This window comes from Apaloderma vittatum, unplaced genomic scaffold (assembly GCF_000703405.1).
Source record: "Apaloderma vittatum isolate BGI_N311 unplaced genomic scaffold, ASM70340v1 scaffold20205, whole genome shotgun sequence".
Classification (NCBI taxonomy): domain Eukaryota; kingdom Metazoa; phylum Chordata; class Aves; order Trogoniformes; family Trogonidae; genus Apaloderma; species Apaloderma vittatum.
The window spans coordinates 47,042-57,868 of record NW_009715701.1 but is presented as its reverse complement, the minus strand read 5'-3'; the positions used below and the strand labels follow the sequence as shown (position 1 = coordinate 57,868).

At 41.5% G+C, this 10,827-nt stretch overlaps 1 protein-coding gene across 1 annotated transcript in view; it reads left to right on the top strand.

Annotated features, from left to right (window-relative positions):
- Window positions 1-271: 271 nt before the first annotated feature.
- MAPKAPK3 (mitogen-activated protein kinase-activated protein kinase 3) overlaps window positions 272-10,827 on the top strand; it is a 13,826-nt gene continuing 3,270 nt past the window's right edge. Inside the window, exons 1-7 of the mRNA XM_009869265.1 lie at window positions 272-483; window positions 1,325-1,389; window positions 3,529-3,608; window positions 5,325-5,451; window positions 6,938-7,013; window positions 7,187-7,311; window positions 9,361-9,446. Coding sequence (XP_009867567.1) covers window positions 272-483; window positions 1,325-1,389; window positions 3,529-3,608; window positions 5,325-5,451; window positions 6,938-7,013; window positions 7,187-7,311; window positions 9,361-9,446 — 771 coding nt within the window. The remainder of the gene's footprint in view (window positions 484-1,324; window positions 1,390-3,528; window positions 3,609-5,324; window positions 5,452-6,937; window positions 7,014-7,186; window positions 7,312-9,360; window positions 9,447-10,827) is intronic.

Sequence of the window (10,827 nt, the reverse complement as noted above, 5' to 3'; positions counted from 1 at the left end):
CTCCTCTGTTTGTGAGTACTGCAAGCAAATAGGAAAGGAATTGCTGTTTACCCATGCAGAGGTGGATGGGATAGGTCTGTCTCTACCCCACATTCAAAATTTCTGCTCACTGCCACTCCAGGTCTTTCAAGTTCCAAGGGACAAGTTGTTTCTATATTCCTCAATCCAGGAGGTTGGACAGCCTGTAGATGGTCAAAGTCTCGTGGTGGATTGGCATCCTTTGGCTGGAGAAAGTGCTAAGAGTAGCCTTTGCCGCCATCTTTGAGCTTAGATGCATGTAGGTGCCACTTTAAAGCAGAGTGATGCTGGCTCACTGACATTGCTCTCTCCTCTTTCTTTACAGCTCCTGTATGACAACCCAAAAGCCCGTCAGGAAGTAGAGTATCACTGGCGAGCATCAGGGTGTCCCCACATTGTCCATGTCCTGGATGTTTATGAAAATATACATCATGGAAAGAGATGCCTCCTCATTGTGATGGAATGGTATGGACCAGCAGCAGTTCCCCAGCAAGCATTGCTCTTTGAGGGGCTGAAGGGAGTGGGAGCGTGTGTTGGCTTAGAGGGGAGTTAGGTGAGCCCTCTCAGCAGTGTGATTTTGGTTTGCTTAGCAAACCTTTTGTTGTCTTTCTGAAACTGGTAGGGAAATGTGTAGCTGCTCCAGCCATCTTGTATGGTGGAAGAATGAGCAACTTTAACCAGAAAATAGATTTTCCTTGTGCTTCCTGAAAATTGTCCTCGTTAATGCACTAACTAATTGACACAATCTTGAAAGATAAGTCTCTAGAAGTATGATGTGCTTTAATTGTGACTGGCTTCCAACTTCACATGTAAAACCAGTGATCTGACATGATCTTTTTTGCTACTGTTTTGACTCTTACTTTTCCTATTTTGTCCTTGATCTGTAATATCACAGTTATTGTCGTCTTCACTGTGGACAAATGAGTAGTCCTTCTCGGTGTCTTTGCTTCCTTCTTTCTTCTTTATTTCCAACCATTATATAAAACAAAATTCCTGTCAACCTCCTAGTGCCAGTGTTCCTGACTTCCCAGCTATGTGTGTCATGTTCCTTGTGCAGGGTACATTAAACTGAAAACATCAAAACTCCTTGATCTTCTTTTGTTTTCTATTTATTCTGTTTCAGAATGGCTTTGTGCATTGATTGAGATGAGTGTAATGTTTAGGAGGCACTGGCCTAGGAGGTAGCCCATAATCCCATCTGTTCTTGCCATGGTTCTGTGCGGTTATATGGATGCACAGTCAGGTGTTAATTTGATCTTTTCTGCTCGTGTAACGTGGAGTGGTCTTTTTGTGTTCTTTGTTTCAGCATGGAGGGAGGAGAGCTGTTTAGCAGGATCCAGGAGAGAGGAGATCAAGCTTTCACTGAGAGAGGTGAAAAATTGCAAGTTTAATTTTAAAGTTTGAGAAAAAATGTTTCTCCCTTTGTTTGTTCCCTTGCTTAGTTGCCTTACAGGAATTTTTCTTTGATTTGATTTTTGTTTATAATTTAAAAAAAAAATTTCTATCCAACTCTGTATTAAACAGTTATTTTTAAAAGTTCCTGAAAATCAGAGATTACCAAAATTGGCCAAGTTCAGGGACAGTGTGGAAGGTTTAGAGGAAAATTCTTCATGCATATCTGCTCAGCTTCTTCATTTCTGACCCACTGCATCCTCTGTTACTCTAGTTTCTGGTCTCCTGCCAGACCATCTCTGAAATGATCAACGCAGCTCCTACTGTGATTTCTCTTCTGGCTGTCCCTCAAGCAGCGTCACAGAGCACAGCCAGACTGTCAGGTGATGAATATAATGAGCAAATCACATTTGATGAAACATCTCTTATTCAAGGGCTTTAGAGTACTACTTGAAAGGAAGTGTTATTAGCCACACTGTAAATTAGCCTGCTCAGCTATAATAGGGACTATGTGCAAGTTTAAATAGACCTCACAGACCTGCTATGAGTCAGTGACAGAGCTTCCAATAGCATAGTCTTTCTGTTTTTATTGTTATTTATTATTTGCAGAGTACCACAGGCGTGCTTGACTGTGGTTCTCCTTGCCCAGCCACAGCAGACAAGAGCTTGCTTCTGCTCAGGAGTGAAAATATTAGTATTTGTAAATAGCATTGTTCCAAAATTATTATGAGAAGAAAAAAGTATGCCTGAGCTTGTAAATTACTGGGACTCCTTTGCAAGTCTGCTATAGAGGCCAGGCTTTTTTTGATCCGGTGTTTCCTAGCCTGTAACAAATCCTTTAAGTGCTATGATTGGGAAAATGCGCATTTTCAGGTACTTTATTTGTTCCTCTCTAAACTAAAAGATTCTGGGAGAAAACTGGCTCTGTGATCATTAGGAACTCCACTCTGCTAAAAACGTGGTTTTTCTACATTAAATACAGCTGTATAACATTTTTAAATACTTGCTCAGAAGTTGTCTATAAATGTTAAACAAAAAATCCCACCTTCATTCTTTCCTGCAATAAATGAACCCTGTTCCACTGGATTCTCCAGGTTCACTCCGTGTTTCTGTACCAGCCACAACTTCCAATTTGGCCTGCACCACGGGGAGGAGGCTGTGCAACATTTTGCCCAAAGGTTTTCTGCCTTCGGATTGTCCTTGCCTGAGATTGTGTAATTTCAATCTCGAGCCATGTGAAAAAGGATTCCAGGCTGCGGTACAAGAATTTCTGCCTTCTCTCTTGCTACTGCAGCTGAGGTGTCTACTTGTGCAGGAAACAGAGGATCGGGTTGAAGTTGCTAATTGTTTCCCTGTCAATGGAGAGGTAATATAATGCTCACTTCATACAATGGGAATGTCACTCGTCCGTGCTCTGAAGCCTCTTCTGTGTAACTGGACTCTCCCAGACTTCAAGAATACTGCTGTTGCAAGGCAGCTCACCAACCTCTAGAACTTCCCACTGCTGTTAAGTTAAATTTTAGAAACATATTATTTCGAAGGGGGCAGTTTGGGCTTTGCAGAATAGAGCCGTTGATTTTGTTTCTCCTGAGGAAAAACTTCTAAAGACAGGAATGAAGATGTTACCAATCCTGAAATTGCTATGTTATGTTCCTCTAGTTTTAGAAAATCTGTTAGATCCTCCTATTACCCCTGCACGAGAAGCTCAAAGTTAAACTTCTGTCTTGAACAACCAAGGACATGGCCTGGACAATCACAGATATGTCCTGGTTGGGGCTCCTTTCTCCACAGTCTTGCATGTTGCTTGCTGACCAGCTCTGCTTCTGCTGCTTTTCTGGGGAACAAATGAAAGCCCAAATTTACAAGCTCATAAAAACCTGGAGTCTCATCTATTCAGTTGCAGTGCCTGTTCAGGAGGAAGGCTGAGCAGTGCGGGAACTGGGGGTATGGTTGCCTGCAAAACCAAAACACAGCTGTTGAGGCTAATTTTAGGTTTTCTAGTCTTGACGCTAGCCCTGTATTCCAGCAAGCTGTTTGTAAGTCATAAGCATTCCCAAGCATGTCCCTGAGTTACAGTGGGAATGTTAATGTGACCTTTCTCTAAAATTGTATTTATAGAGGCTTCTGAAATAATGAGAGACATCGGAACAGCCATCCAGTATCTGCATTCAATGAACATTGCCCATAGAGATGTCAAGGTGAGGCCTGAAGGTGTGTGGGCAGGGAGAAAAGAACATAACGCTGAAAAATAAATGGGCCATGGTGGTTTAAATAGAACTAGGAGTACAATCATGTGCTCAGAGTGTTCACATGCCTCTTCCAGAGTGAGAAGAAATCTGTTCACAACTAGTTTGAGCTCATCAAAGGTTAGAATATTTGTGTAGACTAATGCCTTCCAGTTGTGTATGGAATGCAGAAGAATCTGGGTATAGTCAGGTGGTTAATTAAAGAGGTGCTACCAACTTACAATCCAGTTAATTAACAGGAAAATAGCACTGCCTGAAGTGAACTTACACTAGATGCTATGTCTCTACATACAGTCTTTGCCAGTTATTACTTGTTTTCAAAATCGCACTCGCCTGAAAAAAAAAACACAAAAAAACCCCTGAAACAAAAAAAACAACCAAGCAAACACCAAAACCCCTTTCAGAAACAGGAGAAACTGCATATATAGGAGAAATAATACCAATTCCATGCACCCAACGCACTTTAATAGTATATGTAGATCTTGGGGAAAATGGGAAGATTTCAGTTATTACCACATGGAACAGTGTGGGGTTTTTTAGCTAAAATTTGTACCCAGACAGGGTTTGTAGTATTGTATTGTGTTTTCATTCTGTGAAGTGCACAGCGTAAGCAAAGACAAGATGCGCTGCACCAAGGCACTTCTAGCACAGCGATACGGCAGTGTCATGGAATGTGCTGGAGAGCAGGTCACGCAGTGATAAGACTGAGGCATCTGATTGATTCTGCAGTTCTGAGTTTGTGAATTTTCTACAGATGCTTCTGTTTGTTTGGCTTGAGCAAGAAGTGCCATTGCTTAGTGTCACTGGGAGTGTGTTTGAGGGTCCTTTAGGTAGGAACTGGAGAATGAGTTAACAGTTCAGAGACTAACATCTTTTCACTTTTGTGGGCTATGTGCTGTTACCTATCACCAGCACAGAAAGTGAAGCACTTAGCCCTAAACATCCCTTACACACTCAGTGAACTAACATAGAAATGATTCAAATTGCTTAATAGCTCCTAAATCCTGTTTCCTTTCCAGCCCTTCCTTCTGTATGTCCCTAAACACTGCCGTGAGAGAGGGCATAGCTTCCTTATGACTGAGAAACTGGAGGGCAAGTTCAAGCAGTAGCAGATTCCGGGGATGTGCCGTTGTCCCTGCTCTGGTTCCCTCTGTGCCACTTCTGATCTTGGAGAGCCTTTGTGGAGTGTGGAGCAAGAATGGATTTAACTCGAGTTTCAGGAGACGAGGGAGGGGGAAGCAGCAAGGGGCCTGCATCTGTCTCTGTTAATTCTGATGGAGGCTTTGGCTGATGACTCCTCTTGTCTTCCACCTCAGCTACTTGAGCGCGGTACAGGGTGCTGTCGACACACTTGATCAGACAGAACAATCCTGATAAGTGCAGTGAACTAGAGAGAGGTGCAAGAAGCCAGACTTGCCACACATTGGGCCTGATGAGAGTCTTGTGATTTGCTCTCCTAAATACCACGCTGAGAAGCGTATTGATCCTTAGTCTGAGCAAACCCAGTACATGTCAGGAAACTACATGTTTCAGTGTGGCATGGTGAGCATGTGAGAGAAATGAGAAAGTCCAGATGTGGGAAAGTCCAGTGGGACTGGTTTGACCTTTCAGCTTGTTAGAGACATCTCTTCATTGTCCAGTTTATCCTTTCTCTTCGTGGCTTTTCAGCCTGAAAACTTGCTTTACACGTCGAAAGAGAAGGATTCTGTACTCAAACTCACAGATTTCGGCTTTGCCAAAGAAACCACTGTACAAAATGCGCTGCAGACCCCCTGTTACACTCCTTATTATGTGGGTAAGTTATCCAAGATGCATTGCTTCTGTGCTTCAGTCTGTCATCTTTCCCCTTAGAGTGGGCTGTAGGAATGGATGAGGAATATTCTCTTGTGGCTGTAACACAATACCTCTTCACAGAGCTTGAAGTAGGATCCAACTCAAAACTAGCCTAATTCCAGTACAGGTCAGTGCTCCTGCTTCCTTCCTTGGCTGCAGAGGAAACAGCCTTAACAGGGGATGCAAATGAGGATCAAGGAGAGAGAACATGTTGCTTCTGATCACTCTTGAAATAATCCTGATGTTTCCTCTGAATGATGCAATAAAATCCATAATTCAAACTCAGCTTGGGTGTTCACTTGCAAAACTTCCCATAGCTTAACTAACATGATAGAAGAGAACAGGGAGAGCGTTGCCTCAGGTGTAAAGCTTCTTTAAGCTGGCAAATGGAGGAATTAGTAATAAAAGACCAATTTGACTTAATCACAGCTGAATTTCTGCCTGCATTTTGTCCAAAGACAGAGCACTGTGTAATGAATGCCACAGTAGACTATCCTTTATGTACTTATTTTAGAGTACGTCACTTTTGGTCGTCAAGTTAATAGTCATTCACCATGTGGTATGGCTGAGGCAGTCCGTGCTTGGAGTTTCTTTGGAGGAACAGGGGCTTAATTTTTTTGGAAGAATTAGTTCTCTACTGCGATGTAAGTTTTTTTAGTTTTTTGTATTGAAAGATCTTGTTATTCATTGTTAACAGATAATTGTGGCAGCAATAATTTTTTTCTGATGCTTTCTTCTGTATTTTTGTAAACTGGGATTAGTGACAAGATGTTAAAGAATTTGTGCATATGTGTTTTTATGCCTTTATATTTGTATATAAATAAGATGACCTTTCCCTTCTCAACACCTTTTTATAAACCAGCATGATTGCTCATGTATTTAGAGAATCATTTTCCTTACAAAATCAAACTCCTTGCCAGTTCACCTGCCCCAGGGAAAAAAACATTGCCTCTGATTGTATCTCTTCATAATTTTGTTACTTAGTGAAAAAATAAAATGCTCTGGAGGCCAAAGAGGAATACAGTGCTCTGTAGTTGCTGGAGCTAAACACGCTCCACCTCGGTATCATTCAAAATCTTATCACAGCTTAAGTAGGTCCTTTCTGTTCTGATTTTTTGAACATATGCTCCTGCTTCTTTCAGTGCAGTGTCTCCCTGTACACATTTAGCTACAGCTCCTTCTGCTTTTCTGTAATCTTAGTACTCTTTTGAGCAGAGAGACACTAAGGTGAAGAGTAGGGCATTTTGCCAGCTCTCTTCCTGCCTTTTAAAGCTGCATTGGATTTGTTTAGGGACTTGCCAATAGAAAATACTACTCCCTTCCAGCACTGAGTTGCGTTTTTTAATACCTCCAGTATTTGTTGTTGAAGTGTGCTGCTACTTATAAGGTGATGAAGATGAAAGGAAGTATCTGGTGCTCTGTTAATTTCTGCTTTTAATCTTCTTCAGCCCCAGAAGTCCTTGGTCCTGAGAAGTACGATAAATCATGTGACATGTGGTCATTGGGTGTCATCACATATATTCTGTAAGTATTTGAAAAGAGACTTGATGAACAGAAAAAGGACACATCAAATCTGCACTTACAAGTAATTAGTCACTAGGATCATGCAATCTGCAGAAGCATATAACCTTGTATGTGACTTTTTAAGAGATGAAAGGACTTTCCTAGTTATAAGAGTTCTTTTTCCACTCTTACAGCCTGTGTGGGTTCCCTCCATTCTACTCAAACACTGGTCAAGCCATTTCTCCAGGGATGAAGAGAAGAATTCGAATGGGACAATATGGGTTTCCCAATCCAGAGTGGGCAGAAGTATCAGAGGAAGGTAACAATGCTCGCTGCTACTGATGAATATGTGCATGGTGTTGAGCAGCGGTGGAGAGCTTACAAGAGACTATCTCTAAAAATCTGCCTTAGGTTTTACTTCCCTTTCTTTTAGAATTTAAATTAATTTTTTGTAAGGTGATACAGAGAATGACTGGGAACACAAATTCTTGCCAGCAACCCAAGTACTCCAGAAAGTAAATGATGACTGAAAACTTTCTTTCAAATTCCAGCTAGTGCTAGTGAATGCTGAGATTAAACCCTCTGGAAACAAAAGTCTTTAATCCTGAGAAAGGAGACTGCCAGGGCAGCTGCAATGCAAGCTGAGTTGGAAGAAAGGCAAACTGTCTTAAGAACTCATTCAGTCTTTGCCCTCCTTAGTGATACAGCCAGCAAGGATGGCAAGTTTTCATGCTAGCATTTTGTGATGTGGGGACTTGCCAGCCACCACTTAAATCAAGGTCAACAATTTATTTTGTATAAGTCACTGACCAAAAGCTGCTGCTGCTCAGCTGTGACCTGGATGGGCTCAAACCAATGTCCTGGAAGTGGGTGGTTTTGATTCCCTCTTACTCTAACAGTCTCCTAAGCTGGAAATTTCACCTGCCTGTCACATTAGAGAGAAATGTTAGCAACCTCTGGGCACATCTGGTTTTCTAACAAGCCCTTTATATTGCTATCACTAGCATCCTGTTACTGTCTGCTGTTTAGCAATAACAAATTATCATTAGATAATACTGCGGCATTTTAACCTCTCATTGGATCTTACAGCTGCATGGGCAGCATAGACTGCTGAATGTTAATAAGGAAGATGTTTTACTTGTGGGTTTCTGGCTTAATATTTTGTCTGCCTTGGGTCTTGTTCATATCAAAGCAGTTATGAAAATGCTAGGGGAATTTGGTGAGGGCTCATGCACTTGGAAAATTCATAGGGCTTCTATGTGCTTGCCTGAATGAAGACGGATGCCCTCTACCTCTGAACCTATTAAAATCGCCTAGTTTATCTGTATTCTTTTAGGCGAATCAGGCACCTTCAGCAGACGGCTCTTTTTGCCCTCTTTTGTACTGTTCTTATCATGTTTTTTTTTATCTAATCATTCCGTGGTTGCATTATCTATGGAGGCTTCCTCTAAATTCCCCTCCAGCTTCCTGTAATCATCTTAATGGGCTCTGTTTGCAGTCCCTTCCTTTTGTTTCCTTGTACATCTTAAACTCCAGGTAATCTCTACTGTAAAACTCCTTTGCAGCCTCTATCAGCAAGCTGAAGTCTTGACTTGTACCTCTGGCAGCTTCTTACAAACATTTAGTCATCTTGCATTCAGTGTTTCTAAAAGAGAACTCTTATTCAGAAGTTTTTCTAGGTTTCCCCAAGGAAGTTACTTGTAAGTCTTTCTAAATAACATCCCTTGGATGCTGTCTTTCCAGTCTGTCTGCCTGCATTAATGAAACTTTTGTGTAGACTCTCATCATCTCTCAGTTACTTACTAGTCTTGCTTTGGCAGAGTAGTATTTACAGAAAGCTGCTGCAAAGCCTGTTTGTGCAACCCATTTCTCTGACTTTGTTGTCCTTTTAGTGGCCTCTCAGTTGTCAAAGAAAAGTTTGATTTCCTTCCTCTTCTCCCCAGCCTGTGCTAGTTTTTGTCTTCTATTATTTCTCAAAACATCAGCTTGTGCATTTGTTCAGCCCATATGCCAATCTTGTCGCCATCTTTCAGACAGGCGGCTTGGCAGCTTTCTGTTCCTATATTTCTCTTTTTCTCAAGTTCTTGCTCTAAACACAATTGGTTTGGTGATATAGATAAGCATAACTGGAATCCCCAATCCCTTGTCTTTCCTTCTTGCCTCTTGTTTTGAATGGTTTTGTGTCTGCCTCTTTAAACATAGTAGCCTACCACACTGCACATAAGCCCCTTAACATGGTAACAGCAATAGGTAGGTGGTTTGAGTTCTGCAAAATTATCTTTCTTCATTCAGCACGTCTATGTGTTCTCAAGGTTATTTGGGAGCACAGCAGTAGACTGCAACATGCCATGTTGGTCCTGTTTTTCAGCCAAACAACTGATTCGCCATTTACTGAAGACTGACCCAACAGAGAGGATGACAGTTTCTCAATTTATGAATCACCCTTGGATTAATGTGAGTTTCATATTGCTTATTACAAAATGAATTCTTACATGCAGAACTTACATGTAGCTCCACATAGCACAGCAGCACAAGGATGGTGATTGCTGTTAATAATGTAATTAACCTGCTGTGCCCTCCACAGAGGGTCATCTACCAGTAGAACCGCAATTCTTCTTGGTGTTACCAGAGGATATGCGGGGAGAGACGCCCACACTAGTGTCCTTGGAAGCAAAAGTCGAACGTATCTGTATCTTCTCTGAGCAGGCAGGCACTGTTGACTGCAGCATATGTGTGTGTTACTCTCTTTAAAAATATAAAAATAAACTGTATGTACTTACTTCATCGGTGCAGGATTTAAAGAGAGCTATTATTAGTGGTCTCAGGCACCATTGTGCATAGCTGTGTTAGTGTGAACACAGCCCTGTGCTTAGTGGGAATTCTCATCCTTGGCGGAGTTTGGAAACACGTGGAGTGGGAGCGAGGGTCTTGGCTTAGTGCCGTGCAAGAGGTTGCCAGCCAGGGTGGTACACAGAGCTATTAATGGTCCCAGCTCAGGTTTCATTCTATGACTTGATTGAAATTACTTTTCCTTTAAAAATATTTTTTTTAAAAAAAACAAACAAACAACAAGAAACCCAACTATAATGATACCATATTAATTATTTCAAACAAGAGATGAGAATCCCAGGAGTTACCAGGCTGAGTTTCAGGATATCATCTCTGCTCTGTAGGTGTCACTCCAAAAAAATACGTTATGTGTCTCACATTAGTGCCTAAAAGGACACCAGCCTTGCTCTTGCTGCCCAAAAAATCATCAGCCAGGAGTAGAGTCACTTGTACCCTTTCTCTTGTGGTGCTTTCTCTGTCTGTGCTGATCCTCAGAGGAAGGGGCAGAAACAGAGGCATGACTGATAGTATTTCTATAATGTGTGTTTGCAGATCTGAAAGCCCTTAGAATCATAGAGAAATTTAGCTGTATAACGTCCTGATGAAGTAAACAGATGTCTTCATTTAGAGTTGCGTAAGCTGAGAAATTAAGGTTACAAAGACTCTGTAGAATGAGAACAGAACCTAGTCAATGTTTCTCAGTCTTTTTTTAACCAAATAAAAATGTAATCGCTGTTCAGAATAAATACCTCCAGCTTTAAGTGTTTGAAGACCCAAGAAGGAGGTGTTTCAGAAGTCAGCAGGCAATGAATTTCACAGAATGAGTGCCTAATAGCTAAGGAAGCTACCACCTACAGTGACACTTGTTACTTGAAATATGCATATAACTAATTAACGAGGAGGAGATTAGAGACAAGGTCTATAGACTCTGCGGCACCAAAGAGCCGTGCTAAAATTCTGTTCCTGGAAGAATGCTCTAGGAGCTGCAGATTGTCATTTTGTTCTG